The sequence below is a fragment of the Rhododendron vialii genome, chromosome 8a (assembly GCF_030253575.1).
Source record: "Rhododendron vialii isolate Sample 1 chromosome 8a, ASM3025357v1".
Classification (NCBI taxonomy): domain Eukaryota; kingdom Viridiplantae; phylum Streptophyta; class Magnoliopsida; order Ericales; family Ericaceae; genus Rhododendron; species Rhododendron vialii.
In genome coordinates, this window is record NC_080564.1 from 30,360,349 (window position 1) to 30,384,769 (window position 24,421).

Here is a 24,421-nt window from a genome sequence, read left to right on the forward strand (position 1 = left end):
TCTGCACTGACTTGCCAGGAAGCTGCACCGACTCAACAAAAAGCTACTTAACAGCATCCTAGAATCCCATTTTTTCTATATATTTTCCTGGATCCTTCCCCTACTACTAAAAAAACAACCAACACTGTTCCCTTTTCGTTTGTATATAAACCTGTACCGTCCGGCAACCACTTGGTTAATTCACTCTCTTCTACTCTTCTCATACTCTCTCCGTCCCATTAATATCGGGTTTGTTCTCGTAAGGTCTCAAAACCTACCTCCCTTTCTGTGCACGGTCTCAATAAGTTTCTCTCTCTTTATTACTGCTATTGTTTTATCTATCTCTCTTTATTCATTACTCCCAAATCCTCCCTCAAAACTCATATCAAATAAATCATATGTATCCATAATCTGTATGATTACCCACATATCTACTTCATATATACAACTTGGGGGGGATTTCTTTTGGTTTTTGAGTTTTTATCCCTTAAACTATGTGCCGTATGTCTATTCCGTCCTTAAATTGCAAAAATCACCTATTCCGCCCCTCAACTTCCTGATTGGAACCAATTTCGTCTAATGTCAACGGATTCCTTTTGTTTGGATGGAAAAGTTAATGAATTCCCCAATTTGGTCTAATATTTCATCCCTAAGCTATGCTCCGTTTGTTTACTTCGCCCATAAACTATGCTCCATTTATCTATTTCGTCCTTAAATTATTTTCCGTTTGTCGATTCCGTCACTCTTGTTTTTTGATCTATTGAAGTTATCATCAGATAGATGCTCATAGTCATGGATGAACAAGCACAAGTATTTTCGAACCAAAATCAACAGGACTACGTCGATGTACCTTCTTCCCTTCCAAGTGAAGGGAACACAAATCACGTTTCCTCTTGTTCATCCACTTGTCTGAGATTGGAGGATGCATTAATAGGAGAAGAATATTTCTCCGATGCAACTCTCAGGCTGATAAACCAGATGCTCATGGAAGAAGACGACTTGGAAAATAAGCCATGCATGTTCCAAGAGTGCTTGGCTCTCCAAGCCACTGAAAAATCCTTCTACGATGCTCTCGGCAACGAATACACTTCTCCTTCCAATCAAAGCCCTCTTGGGTTCGACTTTGATGATTCCCCTGGTTCCACGAAGGAAAGTTTCGATAGCATTGATTCATTCGACAACTTCGTCGACGTGTCCAATTGGCTTCTCGATCGAGAGGAACGCGATCGAGATTTTTACTCTGAGAACACATTTGAGGAGTCCATTTTGCCGCCAACCGTCCCTTCAAATGGATCCGGTGAGGGGTACTCAGTGGAATCCCATTTTAGTCCATTAAAGGCTTTAGAATCCTCCAACGGGAGCGTGGGAGAAGAAGATGAGAATAAGCGGGAGAAGTCGCCAAATAGATCGAGGGAAAAGAAAACTCGTGATCGAGAGGACGGAGGCGATTTCGCGGATGGTGGCCGGGGTAACAAGCAATTGGCTAGTTCTGCTCAAGAGTCCGATGACCAATTTGAGATGTACGATAAGGTCTTGCTCTGCCCTCCCATGAATCCCAATTCGCATCGGGACTCCTCCCTGTTTCTCGTTCGTGATCACCATGCCTTCCCAAATGGGGTCAACAAGAAATCGCAGCAGAATCAGAATGAGCAATCGAAAGGGTCTAACGGAGGAGGAGGAGGGAACGCTGAGAAGGAAGGCAACGAAAAGGAAGTGGTGGATTTGATGACTCTCCTATCTCAGTGTGCACAAGCTGTTTCAATCGCCGACCATAAGAATGCGTACAACCTATTGAACCAGATCAAACAACACTCTTCTCCTTACGGGGACGGAGTCGAAAGATTGGCACACTATTTTGGTAATGCACTCGAGGCGCGTTTGGTTGGCACTGGGGCAGCATTATATGCTGCCCTAGCCACCAAGAGAATTTCAACTGCTGATATCCTGAGAGGCTACGAGGTACATGTCAGAGCGTGCCCTTTCAACTGGTTGTCTAACGGGTATGCAAATAGATCGATTAGAACCCTCGTTCAGGATTCGCAAAGGCTTCACATCATAGATTTCGGTATTCTGTATGGGTTCCAATGGCCTTGTCTTATCCAAAACTTGTCCGTGAGGCCCGGCGGGCCACCTAGGGTTCAAATTACGGGAATCGACTTTCCCCAACCAGGTTTTCGCCCATCTGAAAGGGTTGAGGAAACCGGGAGGAGACTTGCGACTTATTGCGAAAGATTTGGTGTCCCATTTCAGTTCAATGCCATAGCAAAGAAATGGGACAATATCAATCTTGATGATCTTAAGATCGAGAGTGACGAGGTTCTTGTCGTCAATTGTTTGTACAGGCTAAGGAACGTGCCAGATGAGACGGTGGCGGAGAACTGTCCGCGGGATGGTGTTCTCAACTTGGTGAGGAGGATCAATCCGGATATGTTCATCCATGGAGTCCTGAACGGGGCGTGCAATGGTCCTTTCTTCATCTCGCGATTCAGGGAGGCGATCAGGGTTGCCTCTTCATTGTTCGATATGTTCGAAGCTACAGTACCGCGTGAAGATGAGGGGAGGCGTATGTATGAGAAAGAGGTGTGGGGAAGGGATATTATGAATGTAATCGCGTGCGAGGACACCGAGAGGATTGAGAGGCCTGAAACGTACAAGCAGTGGCAAATCAGGAACGTGCGAGCTGGGTTCAGGCAACTCCCGTTGAACCGGGAGATATTGAGGGAATTGAAGGGTATTGTGAAGGTGCATTACAACAAGAATTTCACAGTGGAAGAGGATGGGAAATGGATGCTTCAAGGATGGAAGGGTCGGATCATGTTTGCTCTCTCTTGTTGGAAGCCTATCAAGGAGTCATAGAATACAAGTCCCCATTTAGAACCTTCAACTGTAAATAATATACAGTACTACCAGTTATTATCGTCCAACAATTTGAGCTTGAAAATTGTAGTTCCATCAAATGTTAACATATATCATGCAAGTGCTTTCAAATTGATTTCCAACATGAATCCATGGGCCTCGGGGTGCTGTAGTGCACCCTCCGCACTACACGTGTAGTGTGGCCGGCCAATTCGGCCGTCCATCTCAGCAATGGATGGTTATGATTTTGGTTAAGATTTGTAGGAGTTTGGATTAAATTTAAGCCGTCCGCACCGAAATGCACGGTCGGATCGGCCGCACTACATGGTGTAGTGCGACGGGTGCACTACAACCCCTCCCATTCCGAATCAATGATATCATCAGGATTCCCTTGAGAGTGTCACTGGAAATACAATTTTTAGAGCCTTCTTTTTAACAAAAAGTGAAAGTAATTGGAATTTAAAGTGTTATCAAATCTTTACTTGAAAAATAAAAATGGGCAAATTTTGATGTTTCTGAATTTCAAAATACAAGGATAAAGAGAGTCAAAATTTTCAGGGGGAGCAGGCAAGCATCTCCAATCCACTCATCAAATGCTGTATTTTAAGTTTTTTGAAGAGCAATGTTGAAAAATACTACTTCTTCAATCCACACATTAAAACAAATGATCAAAACTGGTGATACTTTCTTTCATCAAATATAATGACTTCTCAAATGATCAATTAAAAAATATAATAGCAAAAAATTTAAAAAAATAATGAACTAATAATAAAGTTTGAGCAGTGAGTTGAAGTCACAATTTTAAAAACTATAAAAACGAGTCATTAAAATGTCATATAAGTCACCAAAAGATATATATGGTAAAATTTTTTTTTTTTGCTGGGATGAACTAAAACACAATTGTATTGAAAATGCTACGGCCATCGACGGTCGTTTCATCGACGGCTACACGGGGCCCACTACGAGGTTTCCACCGCAAATCCGAGCCCTTCAATAACTTTTTTAAAAAAAATTGAGTCGTTTGTGAAAAATTAGTTCTACTCAATATGTATATGTGCTCGATTCAATTTATTTATTTATATATATATATTTTCATTCAGGGTGGTATCATCCTTAAAAGGATTTCCCTCTTATCTTCAACTCTACGAAGGGTTCACTCTATCTCTCCCTAGTCAGCAATTGTCCAGGTGAATTTGGTAGGTAAAATTACCCTCTTGCCCTCCCTTAAAAAACTCCACGAAAGGTTAGAGAGAGAGAGAGAGATATAAGCAATGGCCGGAGGGGTGGCGGGGGTAGGGCTGCCATCTTGGCCGTCGATCCCACGATCGCGATCTTCTTGATGTTGTGCTGTGAAAATGGCCCTCTCGCTGGACGAGAAAAAGAAGACATACACTCTCACCAAGTCCGAAGAAGCTTTCAACGCCGCCAAGGTACTCCCACTTTTACACACCTCTCTTTCTCTCGCTTTTTTCCCCTTCTTAATTGCTCCAGCTGTCGGAATTGATGAGGTTGTTTTCGGTAATCCGTATGTATATGCGGTTCAGGTAGCTCAATTTGCGGAATTTTCCTCCTAAGTTACCTAATGCACGTGGGTGAGCTGAGCACGGGTGCGAATGTGAAAGCTATTTCGAAAAGATTTCAGTTTACTAAAATTCGCAAGAGCGAGGATTGAGAGCAGTAGGGTAGAGTGAGGATTGAGAACGGAGCAGAGGGTCATACCGATGGATTGCGTGACTAATATTGTGACCGTTTATTGATTAAAGTGTAATTTGTGAGGTTAATTTGGGATGATTTCGCTTCTAAGGTTAATTTGCCTTTAATTACCTCCTGAAATGTATGTGAGTTCATGGTGTATTTTTGTTGGATTGTTAGAAAGTTTAATTTGTGAGGATTATTTGCTGCAATTTTGGTTTTAAGTGTATGCAATGAGGGCAATTATCGTTGCATGCTTGTGACTTTCAGTTGAATTGGAAAATGAGTTTGGCTGGATGGTGGTTGTTATTTGTTAACCTATGAGAAATATTTCTTCTCCAGTAATTACCCACTAATATGCATGAAAGAGGTATTGAGAATCTCGAGATGCATTGGAGCAACTTAGATAATTATACCGAAGTTATGGTTGTTAACTTGTTATATCATGAACCGGTTACAAGTAGTTCCGCACAGTATCTCATGGCATAGACAAACTGTAATAGTAGTAGAATTTCGTTAACAAGCTCAACACAAGTAGGTGATAGTTTGCAGATTGTGTGAACTATGAATCGAATGTACTTCAGCCATAGGTACTTTAGTATTTATTGCAAAATTTGACGGAATTTGTCCTGGTTTCGGGCCTAAGAATGCGGATGAGATGATTGAGTAGGTTGTAGTGCCACCTTTTTATTGTGAGACACGGACCCCGCCCTTGAATCTAAAGATGGGTTTTTTGTAGAAGCTTTGGTATCCATGTCAAGAAGTATGTGTTAGAATGTAAAAACGTAATAGGTTATAACCATAATTCATCGTTATTTGTGAATGAGTTATTATATCTGTTAGTAAAGAGCAAGAGGTGTTTCTAAGTTGAATTTGATTTTTCTAAAGGCTATAAATAGCCATATCATGCTTTTGTCAAGTAGGAACTAGCAAGGACTTGTTTTTGGACCCGAGGAACCACGTTTTAAGGTAGAAGGGATGGAAATATTACATTCGTAAACATGTCTTTTTTGTAGTGTTTCTTGAAGAAATACGAGCAACAATTTTATCGTTGGTGGAAGGAGCATCGACGGGTCTGAATTCGAAATTTTAGTGAAGTTAGAATGGAAATATATTACAACCTGATTGGTGTAAATTGATTTTAACGAGCCTTCTGAGCCTAGTTTTGTCTTTGTAACTGTGCATGGATGCATAGTCTCGGCATTTATTCTTCTCATGTTTCAGTCTTTTCTTCCACATATGTCAACTTGCAGTCTTTGTTTCAAATTCTAATCTATTCATTAAATTGTGGCAATAGGAACTGATGCCAGGAGGTGTAAATTCTCCCGTTCGTGCTTTCAAATCAGTTGGCGGTCAGCCTATTGTGATGGACTCTGTCAAGGGCTCTCACATGTGGGACATAGATGGAAATGAGTACATTGATTACGTTGGTTCATGGGGGCCAGCCATTATTGGTCACGCAGATGACGAGGTATATTTCTTCTACTGTTCCCCATTTATGTACTAGCAATATAATAGAGCGAAGCCCAAGAGTATCAGTCATCTAGAGGTTATTTGAGAAGATATGGTTCTGTTTCACTTTGTTTAGCTGTTGGTGTTTTAAGACGATAGTTTAGAATTTGTGGTTGTAAAAGGCAGACCCTCCTGAATACGGTCTTTAGTTATCAGACACAAATTTGTGCACCCTCTAAAATGTAATTTTAGGTGAGGGAACTCTTAGCTTTCATGTACATATATACGAAATGGGGAGTCCCTTCATCACTGATAATCAGAAGTCCTTTTCCACTACTAGGGAAAAAAAAGGGGAAAAGAAAAGTATATGAACACGCTGATGTCAGATAAACCTAGCAACTACCATCTCGCAAAACCACAGATGATTCAGCTTTTACTAGCTTCAAAAAGCCTTAAGAGTTCTTGCAAACATTATCCTCACTCTATGTTATCACATCAAATCCAAACAATCTTGGACTAACTTTTACCTTACAGGTACTTGCAGCCTTGGGTGAAACAATGAAGAAGGGAACTAGCTTCGGCGCTCCTTGTCTTCTTGAAAATGTTCTAGCAGAGATGGTCATCTCTGCCGTACCAAGTATAGAAATGGTCCGTTTTGTCAACTCAGGCACCGAAGCGTGCATGGGCGTTATCCTTCTTGCCCGCGCTTTCACTGGCCGCGAGAAGGTCATCAAGTTTGAGGGTTGCTACCATGGTCATGCGGACCCCTTTCTGGTCTAGGCAGGCAGTGGGGTTGCCACCCTTGGTCTCCCTGACTCCCCTGGTGTTCCCAGAGGAGCCACATTTGAAACCTTAACTGCCCCCTTCAACGATATCTCAGCTGTTAAAAACCTCTTTGAATCAAACAAAGGAGAGATTGCCGCGGTTATACTCGAACCCGTTGTCGGTAACTCTGGCTTCATCGCTCCAAAACCTGGTTTCCTCGATGAACTTCGGAAGATCACAAAAGACAATGATGCCCTTCTCGTGTTTGATGAAGTCATGACCGGGTTCCGTTTGGCATATGGTGGGGCGCAGGAGTATTTTGGAATAACTCCCGATTTAACCACTCTTGGGAAGATCATTGGCGGTGGGCTGCCGGTTGGGGCGTACGGAGGGAGGAGGGACATTATGGAGATGGTGGCTCCGGCAGGACCCATGTACCTAGCCGGGACCCTCAGTGGAAACCCCTTGGCAATGACAGCGGGAATCCACACTCTTAAACGGTTGAAAGAGCCCGGAAGTTACGAGTACTTGAATAAGATCACGAGCGAACTTGTTGAGGGGGTTTTGGACGCTGGGAAGAGGCCAGGCACGGGATCTGTGGCGGGTATATAAGTGGAATGTTCGGGTTTTTCTTCACGGAGGGGCCTGTTTACAATTTTGAAGATGCAAAGAAGAGTGACACTGCGAAATTTGCTAGATTTTACAGGGGCATGCTGGAGGAAGGTGTTTATTTTGCACCTTCACAGTTTGAGGCCGGTTTTACTAGCTTAGCTCATTTCTCAGTAGATATCCAACAGACTGTAGAAGCAGCTGAGAAGGTTTTTCGGCAACTTTAAAGGCATGGTATCTAGCTTTAGTCTACCATTTCTTCCCCTTTGGCAAGGTTGTCTTTTCAGGCCATTGTTACCATTTTCTAGGCTTCCCTCGCGATCGAAAAATTGTTTGCGAGGTAACTCACCTTTTGTACCATGTCCATTTTCGAAAATCATCATTGTCTATTCAATTATCTCATGGGTTTTCATGTCCCTCTATCTATTTGCATACATTACTTTGTTTTCTTGTATCGCCGGAGTTTGTAGCTGGGATCGCATCTGGGTTTGAAACCGATCATCTAGAGCTTGCTAGATGCAGTCAGTCTATTTGTTTCTTGTTCTGCTAAATTACTATTTGAAGCACATTTTCATTCACTCGAATGATTCTTTGAGCAATATAAGAAGCCAATTGAATAATTTTGCTTTTTTGAGGGAAAATAAAAACTAATTGATGCGGGGCAGTTGGACTGGTGGATAAGCCGACGCGGGTCTCGCAATTCCACTCGATCCTGAAGGAAGCAACAACCACTGAACCAAATCGTAGTACGTAGCTTTAGCGTGTACCTACATATATACACATGCACCCATAAAAATACTGATACATTTTAATTGGAGTACTGTGGAGGAACTGTGAAATGCAAGCAGCCATCAGCCCACCGGACTCGAATAACCTGCTTGGCTTTAAGCTTCTTCTTCCGGATCACCTCGCCCCACTTATTGCTAATGTTGTACCCACTCCCGACATTCGTAACGATCACCTCCCTTCGCTCATTGGTGTCATCGTCGACAGCTTGAATCGCCAAGCGAAAAGGATCCGCTTTCAGTATCTTCTTTTGTTCCTCATCCATCTGACCAACGACGCGCTCTTCAAATGGGCGTTTTGGGAAGTGGAGCTTGGCGTTGGAAACGGAGGTGTCGCTGCTGGTTAGTATTTTGCTTACCGGCCACATCTCCGGCTCTTGCGGAGCGTAGTTCAGATCGTTCATTGTTGAAACTTTGAAACCTTTTCGAGAGGAATTGGTAGCGGAGAAGAACAGGAGCAAGGCGGGGTCCGGCAGGTGGATTTTGGAGAAAAGGAATGACTGGACATCAATAAGAGCCGCAATTATAAGAGCTTAATAATGTTGGATAAGAGATAAAGTAATCAAGTACCGGCCAATTATTGGATATTCCGCTAACAATGTGGGTCGCTCATTGTCTTTGAGATAATTTGTCGCTATGTAATGCCTTGCTCGGTTGGCTTTTTGAGAAAAAAAATTCAACTCAAAAAATACTTATTACCTATATTTCTAATCATTACTATCCACTAATTACTTTTATCTCCAATTATTATTCTCTCTCTCTCTCCACTCATTACCCTTACTTCCAATCATTATTCTCTTCACTCATTATCTTAAAAAATTTCTCAAAAACTCATCGAAACAAAGCATAAATGATAAAGAGTATCACGGTGAATCTGAATAATTACAATGTGGTAAGGCGTTGGTAATCCCAGTGAAGATACCGGCCCACAGTGTGGAAAAGACACTCTTTTCAAGGGAACATCATCAAATTTACTTCATCTACTTTTATTTTTAGTTCTGTTCGTCTAAAAAAATCAAAGAAAAATGATATTACCAAAAATTACTTGGTCTGGGCATTCGGTTTATAAAAATTAAAAAAAAAACTACGACATGGCTGATCCAAGCGCTGCAAGAATTTGGATCCTCTATGAAAATTCTTCCCTCTAACATATGAGGTCGGTGTTTTTAAGCCATAAAACCTCCATTAAAATTAGCTTAGATAGTGCTAACCTTCGTGGAATTGCATTATACTTATAAACATGAGCTTCGTGGTGAAAAAATATGCAGAATTCAACCTTCTACAAGCGAGCCAAACAAGCTAAGCACAATATTTGCTTAGACTTGACTTGACTTCTTATTACACGTGTTCAAGCTTGAGCTAAAACTCATTAAATTCCAAAATAAAATGGGCTAATATAAATTTATAAAAAAGAATAAGCATCATTAATCTAGGCCAATTTTTTTTATAAATATAAAATTCAGTTTACTAGCTACCATTCATTAAATTAACAACCTCAAACTTGTCTTAATACCATCTTAAGCAAGAAAAGAAAACAACCTCTTAATTGCCACCAAACTCCTCTTAGAATATGACTAGGTTCTATCCTATGATTCATAAATCTGGTAAAGGATCTTTACGAAAGGCCAGATATCATATTTTGAAATATTTATTAATTTATCTTTATATTTGTAGTATTTACGAAATGGTCATTTGTTTACGAGCCTATTAAGCCAAATATCTGTATACTTAAGTTTGCCTTGAATTCATATAGACAAACAAAAAAAACATGATTAAGTTTAGCTTATTGCAATATATTTTTTAAATGAGTTTGAAAAAATCAAAAAATCGAGCCAAATTCAAACTGTTTGGTTGAATTTACGAAACCGTATCTGCATGCACACACCTTTTACGGATTCCAAAAATTAGTTTATAAATTTACCGACTAAAAGACAAAAGAGTGTGAGTGTAGAAATTAATTTTCCAATAAGAAAAAGGGAACCCATAGTACTCTCCGAACACAATTCAGCGGTAGCCTACTGCTTTCATATATGCAAGCAACGTATATATATGTGTTATCTCTTCACAGGGGAAAATGAAGAGACGGCGGGAAGAGGAGGAGATGGAGATCGTATGGCAAACGCCGGCGAATCCACCGGAGCGCCACGATTACATCTTCCGAAACGGTAAAAATCCAAACAGTTTCTTTGTACTACTAGTAAATTAACTTCATACACATTCATTCTTCTCGAATCTAAAGTTTCTGTGGCGGAAAAATCCCCTATACGCAGGTGTACGCTACGTGAGACCCTACCACTTCGAGTTCATCTGTCACGTACGCATTGTTATTGTCCATGTCGTTTGCATACCCGAGAGTGGCAAAAACCCCTATTTCAAAACCCTAATGTTGATTATGATTGTTTTGATTTTTTTCACCGTAGGTCAAGAATCGATGGACAGGGAAGAATATCGTTGACCTGTTTGCCAAAGAATTCAGAGGACGGCCATATGATTACTACGTATCTATTGTTCTCTTTCACATCACTGAATTTGTTGGTGGAGCTTATTTTGAGCTAGCTTTAGAGCATCTCCAGCCCTCACTCTATTTTTCACTCATATTTTGGGTTTTTAGTAAAGATTGGAGTAAAACCTTCTTTTCGTATGAACCCATTCGTATGGACAAACTCAAATCTAAGCACAGTAAAAGCTTTATTAATGACATACTTGTGAAAAGCGAAAATAGCCTTAAAAATTTGAGACTGTGTTCGCTTTGGGTCTATGGAACCAACCCCCCTCCCTACGCTTGGTCCCCAATAAGTTTTCTCCGTATTACTCTCATTTCTCCATCTCTATCTCCCCACTCATTACCCCCAAAACCTCGCTCAAAACCCAAACCAAACAAAGTCTAAGTCTCCCTTGATTTGGTTAAAAAATTGAATAAAACTCTATCTGAATTTGAGTCAAGGGCTGGAGTGAGTTTAGAGGGCTTTTCACTCAGAATTTGATTCTAAGTCACTAAAAAGAGTCAGGGCTGGAGCTGTTCTTATAAGCCACATACTGAATTGTGGGAATGTTGTCCATGTAGAACTGAGTTTAGGGGTCATGTGTCAAGAACTGTAGGTTTCTGCTGTGAAATCTGGACGGATACAAGTTGATGGAGAGACGGTGCCTATTTCATACATTGTTCGTACATCACAAAAGATAAGCCACTTCGTACACAGGTTTGTTGTTCTCAATAAGTTGTCTGTGTGTTATTTTTAATTTGAGTCCAGTCATTTCTTTAGAAGTTACAAAGATTCGGGTATTAATTTTTCGTGAGTGTGTGCATCTTACAATTCTAGTGTTACATTTGTGATTTGGGTATTAATTTTTCGTGAGTGTGTGCATCTTACAATTCTAGTGTTACATTTGTGTCACATTCCATCCACTTGTTATATTTAGTCGTGCTTAAGAACTACTGCTGTAAAATTATAAGGCGTGTAAATGATCTTCCAAAGCTTTTAGGCATGAACCGCCAGTGATGGCATGGGACGTCTCGATTTTGCAGAAAGAACCAGATGTGCTGACCGTATGTAAACCTGCATCTGTTCCGGTAAGGAAAAATTCATCAGGATGGTAATTTACCTGCATTAGGTTTATGAAATGTTCTTCCACTTAACAACCTTAGCCAATTGTAGTTGAGATATGTATGCACTCAACTTGATATTTTATGTATTGTTTTAGGTGCATGCTTCTGGTCAATATCGTAAAAACACTGTTGTCGGCATCCTCGAGGCGGAACATGGCTTGGCACCTCTGTTTCGTATCCAACATATATTTTGCAACATGCTCATTTCACTAATACAGAAGCATATGTTGATTGTTACTTCAATTCTATGGTCGTTAGTCTTTCAAAATTCCCTCCCCCCCCAACACCCCCCCGCCCCGCCCACCCCTCCTTTTTTTTTTTCCTTTTTTTTTTTTTTTTCTATATTTGGAGTTATATGTTATCCTTGTGTTCATCCTGATAAGTCACATAATCCTTTTGATTTCCGTGACACTAAAAATGTCAGCCATTCATCGACTGGATCGCTTGGTCTCTGGACTTCTTATCCTGGCCAGAAGTGCTTCTAAGGCTGACTTTTTTAGGCAACAGGTGAAGTTTATGCTGCCATACCCGTAATGGGAAGAAAAGTCATGTTAGAATTCTCCTTTGTCAAAAACTGATTGCTTTACGTCTTCTACCGTCATATCTAGACCATATTTTTGTCACATACACATAATCCGGAGGCAGATGTGTCAGTCTGCACTCTTCCATGTTCTTCTTATTATTTTATCTTGCTTTTGTTGTGGCTATTTGCTACTCTCCCTCCCCCTCCTCCTGATGCTGTTTTAAAGTTCCCAAACATACATCCAACGGCAACTTCTAGTCATTTATTCTGTCCCTCTTTCCCCCCCCCCCCCGCGCCCCTTTTGGGGTGGGCATTGTTCATATTCTAGACTGAAGATTATGTTTCTTACATGTGCCTTGAAGTACGTGAAGGTTTTAAAGTAGTTCTGTTTGATCCAGATAGAAGCTAGAGTGGTGCATAAACAGTATGTTGCGAAGGTTGTTGGGGTATTTCCGGAGGATGAGGTATTCTCCAGTTGAATCTTGTCAAAGAACTAATGCCACACTGATATACTTTGTGTTTGATGTACGTTTGATTTGTTTCTTCCCAGCAAGTTGTGAATGCCAATGTCAATTTCAATGTTCGAGAAGGGAGGAGCACAGTGGAGGTAGAGATTTCTATTAAGCACATTGATTTTGGAGATCGATATTCTTCTAGCTAAATACAAGCACTTAGCAATTGCTTTATTTTGGATTTCCATTTCATCATACATGTCATGGACTTCAGATGGCATGGTATTGGATCCCTTGGTTCTCAAGTATCTTTTGGACCTTCCAATGGTTGAAAAAGAATTCAATTCGTACACACATTGGGAGATTAAACTCCCAAAATGGATAGTAGGGAGGAATACTAGATGAGGTTCTGAAGTTACTTTGGAAAGAACATTCTGACAGTTGGCCTTGAATTGCAACTGTCATAATGTTTTAGAAAGTGAAGCACAAGTTGGGTTTTATGTTGCTTGTGCCTTCAAAAGTGCATGTGGAATTCTTTGTACGTCCCTGTTAGTTATTATAAGCATGCTCTCTCTCTCTCTCTCTCTCTCTCTCTCTCTCTCTCACACACACACACACACACACACACTCACACACACTTGCGCGATCACACATGCAATATGCCTACTTATGTAATTTGGAGATGCCGTACATCAGGATGGTATAAATTTCTCGGAAATGCTATGTTTCATCTGGTACCATCTCACAAACATGCATGGCTCTATGACTGTGCTTGCTTGTGACAACTGTTTTTTTATATATTTTTTTTGACACGACTGTTTTTTTATATTGGTTATCATGATTGTTTCGCATCTGTTGGGCATATCAGAAGATTATTAAAATCAGCCTATTTCCTCCTATGATCTGCATTTTAAAAAATGTATTAATGTAAGATAAATCTGGCATTTAGCATCTGGATAATTTGTTATCCACTGTTACACCAGTTAACTACGTCGATTTTGAATTGGGAGAAATGTTTCAGTTGGCAATATTTATCAGTGACTTTCAAGCTGGTGGCCCCGCTCAGCTCTTTCTGTTATGGTGTGGTGTGTGACTGAAACTAGTGCACTTACTATTGTGCGACTGAAACCCTTGCACTTATTGTTGCATGCTGCTCTATTATGGCTTTGCTGATGGGAAGAGTCATTTCTTGGTTGCAGGTGGAATCTGCTGGAAATGCTTGTACAACACTGAAGGGAAAGGCTGCTACTACAAAATTTACTAGGATTGGTACCAATGGAATTCATAGCATCGTTTTGTGTGAACCAATCACTGGCAGAACCCATCAAGTAAAGAGATTTGCATTCTTGATCACTAATCTTTGTCCCACTGTCTTTAAGTATTCAGTAATGCTGTCATATCGATTAATGATGCAAATTTCCTCTTCTGCAACTTTTATTGCTTTTCCCCCCTGGCTTTACATGTGCATGACACTTCTTGAGCTTAAAAATTCAAAAGAATCAAATTTCTGCCTTCTACATTAGTTCTTTAACATATCCCATTACCTACTTCAAATTTCTCTTTTCCCTGTAGATACGCGTCCATCTGCAGTATACGGGTCATCCAATAGCCAATGATACGCTCTACCTCTCTGAAGAAGTTGTTGATCCTTTCACTAAAGGCATGGGCACTGATAGCACTGTGGGTGTGTCTGAAGAGGACTCCAAAGAAGGTTTCAGCATTGATCCCATGTGTACAAACTGCCCCAATTTGGCTCACAAGGGGTAAGAATTTTCTCACAGAACAGTATATATATATATATATATATATATATATACGGGACAGTTCAAGGGATACCCAAAAAAACACCCCAAATCTCAATCTCATAGTTCTCGAACAAAATTTTATGATCCGAACCGTTCAATGTGCGCAGAATGTGATTTTAAGGGTGCCCGCAAGAAATTAGCAAAAAAAATGACCGGGAAAGACTTGATTTGAGCAGTTTTTATTTGAACCGTTCAATAAAAAACTTTTCGAAACTGTTCGGATCAAGCTCTTTCCTGTCATTTTTTTTGCCGATTTCTCACGGGTACCCTTAAAATCACGTTCTGATCACATTGAGCGGCTCGAATCATAAAAATTTGATCGGGAACTATGAGGTATTTTTTTAGGTGTTTTTTTGGGTGTCCCCGGTAAGCCCATGCGGGATCCCTTATGGGAACCGGACTCTCTCTCTCTCTCTCTCTCTCTCTCTCTATATATATATATATATATATATATATATTTCCGACTAACAAGATCATCCCAGATATATTATATAAGAAAACACAGTAAAAAAAACAAAAACAAAAACAAAAACAAAATGGACACTACCAGTCCGGAAATACAGAAATAACAAACAAAATAAAAAACAACAAAAAACAAAACAAAATAAAGGAAAAGCCGTCTGGAACCAAGACGCCGAAGTCGGACCCATCAATCACACTCATGAAGGGGGTTGGAGTGGCCAAGTCTAGAGCGGTCAGGTATGGACATAGAGCAACCTCTTAGATGACCCGCTGCACCAACTTGAGCTTGTTCCCACCCAGACTGAAGGAAGTCGCTGCAGACACTGTTACCGTCGCTTCTGGACTGGATTCAAGAAACCAGATCTAGAACTCTAGATTTGGCTCTTTACTCCAAAAATGATGGGAAAGCGGGAGATCTCATCTCTCAAAGGAGAGAGTCTCAACCATCTCACAGCCGTGGTAGGAGTCAGGAGAGGAGAGGAGAAAGAGGGACCAGAGGAGAGGGGGACTGAGAGGTGGAGATGCAGGAAGAGAAGAAAAAAGGGGGAAAATAGGAGTGGGGAAGAAGGAAAGGGGGAGAGGAGCCCTCCCCATGGCTGTACTCTCTCTCTCAGGAACTCTCCAGATGTGAAACATCTCTCAGAACATTTTTAAAATACCTAGTCGTTATCGGATAGCAACAAGAAATAGCAATAACAGCTTCTGACAAGAGTAATAAGTAGTACCTTGATAGCTAGATTACCCTGTTTGCAAACAAGCCTTCTGTGCTTCTCAAGAGACTATGCAACCCCATGAGATGGCTTTCCTTTTGAGTAGAGCTGTGCAATTATTTTTAGGGTCTAGTTCCTTTGTCTGTTTGACATGATATATCAATGTCGTGAGTTTTTAATGATGGTTTCTTCAAGTGCAGATATGATACAGATCAGGAGGGTCTATGGCTGCATTGTTTACGATATACAGGACCAGGCTGGACTTATGAATGTCCCTATCCTGAATGGGCATCGCTCGACTAATCCTTTTTTGTTTTTTGGTTTTGTAGGTCTAAATTTTGAGAAAATTTTGTTGTACACCATCCCTTTATATCACTGTAATTTATGATGTGGTCGGTCCATTTTTCCATTGCATCAGACAAGAACGTGACTGATTTCGGCAGTCTCTCTTGAATTTAGGGTTTCTGCATAAGTGGATGTGGTTTGGAGTCTGGAGACGGTTTCTCCTCATTTTTAGCTATTGCAGTACAATGCTAGTCATACTTTTGAAATTCAGAAACAACACTTCTACAACCACACACGCATGCACATCTTTTTGTTTATATAGAGGTTTCTGGGTTAGCTTACGCACTTCAAAAAATCCTTCTGATCAGGTCAAAGGCAGACTATTCACACACATAATACATACTATCATGGGATTGTGTGTAAAGTTGTGTGAGCGGGGTTATAGAATTTTTGATTCGGAAAGTGTACCAATAAAGACGTGATCTCTGGTGGAATCAAAGAGTTTTTCCACCAAGTACAATGAGAGATTATTTAGTACCTCTAGGCACCATCACATGGTGGCTCAAGCCACTTCTCATCGCACATTCCATTCATGTAGGTCCGGTGATGAGGAAGAAAACCTTTTAGATTAATGAAGACGAATGAAAATAAAAAAAGGTCATTATTGTAAAAGGTGTAATTTACATCAAACACCCTAAACTATTGCTCCGAAATGAGTTGCCCGCTAATGTTTACACTCCGACATTCATTTTCAAGTTTATGGATTTGATTTTGGAGCAAATGGTGTTAATTGAAAATATAGAATTACCTTCCTATCCTTCAATTTCCAACATCACCATTATGCAAACCCCAAAATTTGCGTATAACTAACCCGCCAACTTTTGGCACTACAACTACCATCAACAAAGTTACCTTTCTACTGTCCTTACCATCCACCCGCAACCATTGTCACCTAACCACTCCTATAATGGCGATCCACCCCAACCACGAATGTAGGCACCGTCAGTAAACCTACCAAACCCCATCCTCCATCCACCACCCAGAAATCCCAAACTTAAATGTCTGTAATTATGGCTAAAATCCTCTGATTTAGTCCTTTCACAGGCTAACCACGGTAATTCATAATTGCGACGTTCTTTTGAGAGAGGTTTACCATAGGTATGCTGGAGATGTGTGTAGGAGGAGAGAGGATGTGTCCCATTTTTTGATTTACCATTGGAATGCCAAGACTTTAAGTGCATTGTTGTCTTTAACTCCATCAATCATGTCATGTGCTTGGCCCATGGCCTCTCTCTTCCAAAATCATGCAGATTACCAAGGGTGCCAAAACCTAAATTGATTAAGGGGGTTAAGTGCCCAAGTTTAAACATTAGGGGTAACTCGTTTCCGAGCAATAGTTCAAGGGGGTTTATTGTAAGGGACAACACCAAATAGTTTGTGTTTCACGGGCGGTTATTTCAATGATCCAAACTGTTTATTTTATAGAGCTCATCGAGAACATTAATCGTGCAAAAATCATACAAATCAAATATTGATTAATACCTGTTCAGAATGCGTTTAGGTTTATAAAAAAATAGTTCGGCCACCTGTTTTAAATCCATGAAACCCACTTTTACAATGGGGTAAATTCATTTCAAACAAGTATTAACCGACATCCGATCTTGATGATGTTTCAACTTGGCATATGTTCTCAATGAGCTTTACAAAATAAACATTTCCGATCATTAAATTGAATCGTGCTCATGCCGGCATAATCGATACAGTAAAGTGCAATTCGCAAAAGGGGACTATCGAGAAGCCTTTCCTGACAATTTAATCAAGGAGGCTCGAAAGAGAATCGCGTGTGCTCGAATGTAAAATTTTTTCTTGATAATTTTTCTTGCACGTGACTACATGAGCACAGAGAATCGAGTGTCCTCGAATTTTAAATACTATTATTTTCTCATATTAAAATAATTTTCACACTCCTTTTTATTTATTTGTACTTTTTTCCGCGTGTGATTATATTTGGAACCCTGCAAGCTGCTATGGAAACAGACTATAGCTACTAATGGACACGCAGGGCCCATTGATGGATCGCATGAGTGATCCAAGCCGTTCAATAATTTTAAATAAACAATCTAGCGAGCCCTAAAAAATCAGCTCAATGCGATATGTGTAGAAGTCTGATCAAATCCTTTATTTTTTTAACGAATCCGGAATCGGAATGAAAAAAATGGAAGATTGGATCAAACACCTACACATATCGGATTGAGCTGATTTTTCATGTGGCCACTCAAATTTTTTTTTATAAATTCTTGAACGGATCGGATCATCCGTGTGGGATCCAGAGTCAGCTCGCGTACCGGTCGGTGGCCTTAGAGTTTCTGTTATATTTGAGCGTGCTTTGGTGACGTTTATTACGTATTACACTGAGAGAGAGAAGTGAGAAAGGCTGTGCATGTGAACCACTTCGGGTTGGTGTTGTGCAGACCTGGAGTGCTGTAGTGCACCTCCCACACTATACGTGTAGTGCGGTCAATTCGGCCTTCCATCTCGGCAATGGACGGCTCGGATTTTCATTCAAACAATGAACGTGTAGAATTTGTAAAAACTCGGATTATATCCAACCATTCATTGTTAAAATCAATGGACCGTGTGCGCCTTCCAGAGTATCTTACAGGGTTTTGCACTACAAAATTTTCCAATTCGTATTGTGCAATAAAGTGCACAGTATTATACTGCGTACACTACTGAACAACACCATCCCCAATTCGTCCACGTGAAAGACAGGAAAAAGATCCCGACAAAAGTCACAAAACAATTCAGACAAAAGGAAAAGGGTACAAAGATGTCCTCAAACTTTCTTTTCACTGATCTTCTCACCTACCAAACACATTTTACACATCAATACCCATTTCCTCTCGGATTTTCCTTCACTAGTCACGATCCATGAAATCCATCGTCCACCGTGCCAGATTCCTTTTCCTCTGCCTCCTCTTCACCACTGTGCTGCTCCTCCTGCTTCTCAGCCGGATCTCCGTTGATGCCCCGACCGGACTCTCCGTTCCGGCCGAAACCCGGTCTGAACCGGTGAGAGTGAACCAAAGCTCACTGCGGCCGGCGGTTCAGCCCTCTTGCGCGACGGTCGAAGAGATGGGGGAGCAAGCGTATTCCAAGGAAGCGTCTTGGAAGGAGAGCCTCAGAGTTCGTTCAATCATTCGTGACCACTTCGATTTTCACGGTACCGTTTTTCTTTCTTTCTTTTTTGATTTGTTTGATTGTGAAGAGAACGGAGGAAAAGAAAATTCCAATGAAGGGCGAGGTTGACGTGCAATGCTGTTTTAAAGTTGTCTTCCTAGTGCTCCTAATTTCTCTGTTATAGCGAAATACTGTCAGATTCTGTTTAAAGCTAGCTTCATGGACTGGATACTTGATGGAACTTCAGTGAGCATGATATCTGCGAGATTTGTGGTTTGCCAAAATTTGTCTCTAGATTTAGCGCATTGCTAGTTCTGAACTTCTGATTGTGAATTTGGACTCTGTTTGTTTCTATGTAGAAATGACATGTTACTCATTTTCCGGCGTTTAGTTGTAGGGTTGTACCAAATTAAGATGAGAAACAATTAACAGCTAAGATATTTTTCGAATTTCACTTCATTAAACTTATCACCTTACGAGAGAACTGAAATTTCACTATGAAACACAGCCAAGTCCTTAGTGAATTACTTCATATTTTTCCATGGAGAATGCCCATTTTCAGGTAAGTTATGTATGCATCTTAAATGGGCATTTTGGGTGGTCGGGGAATTTGGTGCAGACTATGAGGCGGCATTTGGTGGGAATGATTACATTTTGTGGCAATGTTATCGAGGAGCTTGTAGCGTGTGAGACAAAGATTGAACATTGTTTGGTAAAATATTTTCCAAATACTACACAAACTCCAAAATATAACGTCCGAAACATACTCTTGAAGAGTCCTAACGTGGAAAACATTTTTCTTTGCACTGTATTTACAGCCAAACAGAGCCTTAATTCCTTAAATCTGCGTGCTATCAGAATTCAATTTCAGAGGGAGATGAATTTTATTGCTTGAGGACTTGGGTGTTGGAGTCACCGATTATAGTTATATGACTTTTCTGGTAAACTCATAGAAATAACTGTCCCAGATCCAATTGTAGTTGGCTCGTGTATTAAATTTCTTCTGGTGAATAGTACACCCTTTTGTATTGAATGGATCACTGAATGAGGGTTCCTTGGATCACCATGTTTTTGAAGTGTGTGGAAGCTTCGTTGATTTACATTTGCCTTGGTATCAAAGGTTGATTTTTGTAGGAGATACCCCTTTGCCTGCTTTCATTATGTTACAGAGCTTACGGTATATGTGATGGCAACATTCAATGAACAAGTCCGAATTTCAGTAATCAATATCTGTGTTCCTATTTCAGGTGCTCCTAGAGTTCGGGGACTGCCACCTGAGCAGTTCTGCAAACAAGGTTTTGTGTTGGGGAAAGCATCAGAAGCTGGTTTCGGAAATGAGATGTACAAGATATTGACTGCTGCTGGATTAAGTATCATGTTAAACCGGTCACTTATCATCGGGCAAACCAGGCATATTGGTCCTTTCTCATGCCTTCCTTTCTTCATTTTGTTATGATTTTTTAGCTGTCACTTTGTTTATTGATTTGTTTTTGAGTTCTAGCACTACATATAGAGTGGCGCATAGATTATCTACTGCCTGTGTAAATGAACATTGGATAGTCACTACTTCTTCCAGTTGAATGTGTCAGTGTCTCAGTCTCTTGCTGTTGGTGGTTGTTTCTGCTCCAATGTTGTTAATGACTCAACTCTTCTCCCGTTGTGACATCAAGCGTCATAGTTGTTGATTTCTAAAACTTTAGCATTTCTCATGGTCATGCAAAACTCGAGCCATATATGATCCCACACAGTTTTAGGTTTAACTTGAGTCACTTGACAATATGCCCTCAGTACGTAACTGGCATCGAGGTTTGTGTGCTAAAAACTGATATTCTTGCATACTGCAGGGGGAAATTCCCATTTGAGAGTTACCTTTCTTATACCAACCTTGCTTTTACTATGAAAGAAGTGAAGCATCTATGGAGATTGAATGACTGTATGGGGAAGTATGGAAGGCGTCTGAATGTGAGGACAGACGATTTTGAGAAGCCCACGGGAACAAATACCCTTTGCAGTAATTGGAGAACATGGAAACAGCCAATCATATGGTAAACGAAGAACAGTAATTGTGCTATCAGCTTCTGAGTTTTTTTGTGTTTGTCATGTGGGTTCCTCCATCAGGTTTCAAGGTACAACTGATGCTGTAGCCGCTCAGTTCTTCTTGAAGAATATACACACTCAAATGAGCAGTGCCGGTTCTGCTTTATTTGGAAAGACTCAACTTCTTCATTCTAGACCTAATACATTCGGAGAGTTGATGCGAGTAATCATATCTCCTTCAAAAAGTGTTGAAGAAGCTGTCAACTGGGTGCTTAATGGAGGTCCTGATCCTCATCTTGCCTTGCACATGCGCTTGCTAATGAACAGGTACTTTTAGATTTTCTATTTGACTGGTGTTAATTTGCTAGTGGAGAAGCAGAGGTTAATGATGGAGGTTGAATTGAAAAAGGAAAAAAAAAAAGAAGGGTTTCTGGAATTGATGCATATCAATTGTGAATGTTAAAACACCTATGTTACATCGACTCTGGTATGGGTCTCGGGCAGAGAAGTATGTGTAGTGTCGGATTCGCCGCATCCTATGTCCAAGGACACATGCATACAGATACTTATTCATATACTTTATACGGTTCTTTTATGTCCTTGGGTAAAATAGTGTCCCTTTTACAGGAGGTTTCCATGTAGCTATATGGTAAATATCTAAATATGTTTCATGATCGATGCTAAACCATCACGGCAGATGCTCCTCTCTTGCCCTTGGTCAACATACAAGCTTCATACATATAGAAGAATCCAAGTAATAGGATAATATTGCAGGTTGATATAGTATTGTGGGTGCAACCTTGCTTGACCAGAATGTTTTCATTTGCTTATAGGTCTCCGAGAGCAGTTAAGGCAGCGCTGAATTGCATTAAAAAGGTCCTGTTTAGAAATTGCCACCAGGTGTTGAGACCACGCGTGGTTTTGGTTTCTGATACCCCTTCCGTGATTAATGATCTCAAGCCAAAGCTGCAGGAATTTGCTGAGGTAAGGGTCTGTTTTGTATGTAGATGAGAACTAAAAAGAAATGGCTGGTGTTTCTCACCAAATCTCACCCCTTTTGGTGAGAATCGGATTGGACTTTCGAGCTTTATGCGTGTATCATTTCTCACCATTCCTCACTATCCAAGTGAGGGGTTCCCTCTTCCTCCATTTCTAACCAAATCCCTTAAACCAAACAGGTTGTAGATAGCTAATTTACCGCTTTTCACTTGAAGCACTGTGTGTCGTGCTTAGATCTTTAGCTTGTATATGCAATCTTGTAAAATTACCACATCACTATTCCACCCATATTTTTATCAAATCCTCTTTATTCTCTGCCAGGTTCTTCATTTTGACTACAACATGTACAAAGGAAGTATTTCTGGCAAAAAAACAGCTAGAATGCAACAATTGGGTTTTAGAGTGAAGGACTGGGGACCAGCACCAAGATGGGTTGCTTTTGTGGACTTCTTTCTTGCTTCCCGTGCTAAACATGCCGTCGTTTCAGGGGCCCACCGGCGTGTTGGAACCACCTATGCACAGCTTATTGCAGCACTGGCAGCGGCTCACCAACTTGGTATGTTGATATCCTGAGGGTGCATCTGGTTTACATTTCTGATATGTGTATTAAGATAATCAATAGAATGACAGAATAAGCACAATTGTATGGCTTCTCATTTGCTTATTTATTATTTAAGAAAAAAGCAAATAAGCAATTGCAGAAAGAATATAATCAAGCAAACCAAAAAGGCCCTTGGTGCTCTGCGACACTTCCAGGAATGCCTAATATGTATTCATGTCTTCTTTTCTCTTTCCCAGATGAAAACCATGCTACAAATTTCTCCTTCATCAGCAGTTTCCAGAGTAATTTGTTGTCGGAAGGGTTGCAAAAACAAATTGGATGGGGACACGTCTGGAATAGATTTGCTGGTCCATTGAGTTGCCGTAATCAACAGAACCAGTGTGCACTCACTCCGCTTCTTCCCCCTGGTTGGTGGGATGGGATTTTGCAATCGGCAATCCCACGCGATGTACGTAGGTTGGAAACATACGGTGTAAAACTCAATGGTTTTGGATCAGTCGATGAAAACCATCTACGGTCTTTTTGTATGTCTCGGAAAGATACTACTAAAACCATCCCAGTTACTCGCAAGTGTACTGGCTTGACTTGTGCCTAATTTTTAGAGTACTGCTATGGGTACCGACGGTACCCATAGGGAAAATGCACCGACGGCCACCGGACGGCCGTCTCCGGTCACCGGACGGCCGATCCGAGCCGTCCAAAAATTTTAAAAAATAAAATCGAGTGGGCTTACGCGAGAATCAATGGCATCCGAGGTGTGTAGAGTACTTGATCCGAGTACCCCTTTTTCGTGTATATACACGTATATACAAATATACACGAAAAATGGGTGCTCGGATCAAGTATCCTACACACCTCGGATGCCATTGATTCTCGCGTAAGGCCACTCGGTTTTATTTTTTTAAATTTTTGGACGGCTCGGATCGGCCGTCCGGTGACCGGAGACGGCCGTCCGGTGGCCGTCGGTACATTTTCCCTATGGGTACCGTCGGTACCAATAGGATTTCTGTAATTTTTATAACTCAAATTTCTCCGGAAAATTTAGTTCATCTCATAATTCTTCTTTTTGATTGTTATATGAAATCCCTTGGTTTGTCTATCGATTTTGCCGGGAAGGTTTGAACTTTTTCACCCTGTTTCAGTTGTTTTTTGCTTGTTGTGGTGGCAACGAAATACGGCTTTGTGAGGTTCCGAGAACCCCAAGTTTCTCTCTCAACACGGTTTCGAATAGGTTTACACTCCATCTATTACTCAAACCTCTCTATCTCTCTATTTATTACCCCAAAAATCTCTTTTGAAACCTTTACCAAACACTCACCCTGTGGAGGGTTTTGCTGTAATTTCCAATGAGATGCAATTTTTTTACAAGAATTGTGTGAGAACCAGATAATTTAATCTTAAATCAGCTATTTGGTACTGTACAAGCGGGGGGCTGCTGTGAGCAAATCGTAGCAGCGCCTCGATCTCACCATTTAAAAATATTTTGGATGGTCCGAATTTTTAAAGAACTCTTCTCTGAAAGAGTTTTTTTTCAAATTCGGACCATTGATTGCTGAGACGGACGGTGAGATGGGCACAACTGCATGCTTTTGTGATTGCTCCCATCAGCCCCTCGCTTTGCCATGTTAAGCGGCGCTATTGGATGGCAGAGGAGATTCCAG

The 24,421-nt window shown here is 40.7% G+C and overlaps 3 protein-coding genes and 1 pseudogene across 3 annotated transcripts; all 4 read left to right on the forward strand.

Moving 5' to 3' along the window:
• The first annotated feature begins 377 nt into the window (after nucleotides 1–377).
• Nucleotides 378–2,967, forward strand: LOC131335209 (scarecrow-like protein 14). The gene has a single exon (XM_058370470.1). The coding sequence runs from the start codon at nucleotides 760–762 to the stop codon at nucleotides 2,833–2,835; it is 2,076 nt and encodes a 691-aa protein (XP_058226453.1). The 5' UTR covers nucleotides 378–759; the 3' UTR covers nucleotides 2,836–2,967.
• A 996-nt stretch (nucleotides 2,968–3,963) lies between these two features.
• Nucleotides 3,964–7,769, forward strand: LOC131335210 (glutamate-1-semialdehyde 2,1-aminomutase, chloroplastic-like; annotated as a pseudogene).
• A 2,349-nt stretch (nucleotides 7,770–10,118) lies between these two features.
• Nucleotides 10,119–16,256, forward strand: LOC131335211 (RNA pseudouridine synthase 7). The gene is made up of 12 exons (XM_058370471.1): nucleotides 10,119–10,303; nucleotides 10,409–10,452; nucleotides 10,559–10,636; nucleotides 11,238–11,338; nucleotides 11,622–11,709; nucleotides 11,841–11,919; nucleotides 12,170–12,252; nucleotides 12,667–12,732; nucleotides 12,819–12,875; nucleotides 13,920–14,048; nucleotides 14,293–14,483; nucleotides 15,898–16,256. Exons 1-12 carry the CDS (start codon nucleotides 10,213–10,215, stop codon nucleotides 15,998–16,000), a joined length of 1,110 nt encoding a protein of 369 aa, XP_058226454.1. The 5' UTR covers nucleotides 10,119–10,212; the 3' UTR covers nucleotides 16,001–16,256.
• A 2,491-nt stretch (nucleotides 16,257–18,747) lies between these two features.
• LOC131335214 (uncharacterized) lies at nucleotides 18,748–23,355 on the forward strand. The gene is made up of 7 exons (XM_058370474.1): nucleotides 18,748–19,205; nucleotides 20,410–20,572; nucleotides 21,007–21,207; nucleotides 21,281–21,526; nucleotides 22,033–22,183; nucleotides 22,520–22,754; nucleotides 22,997–23,355. Exons 1-7 carry the CDS (start codon nucleotides 18,914–18,916, stop codon nucleotides 23,353–23,355), a joined length of 1,647 nt encoding a protein of 548 aa, XP_058226457.1. The 5' UTR covers nucleotides 18,748–18,913.
• The last annotated feature ends 1,066 nt before the right edge of the window (nucleotides 23,356–24,421 follow it).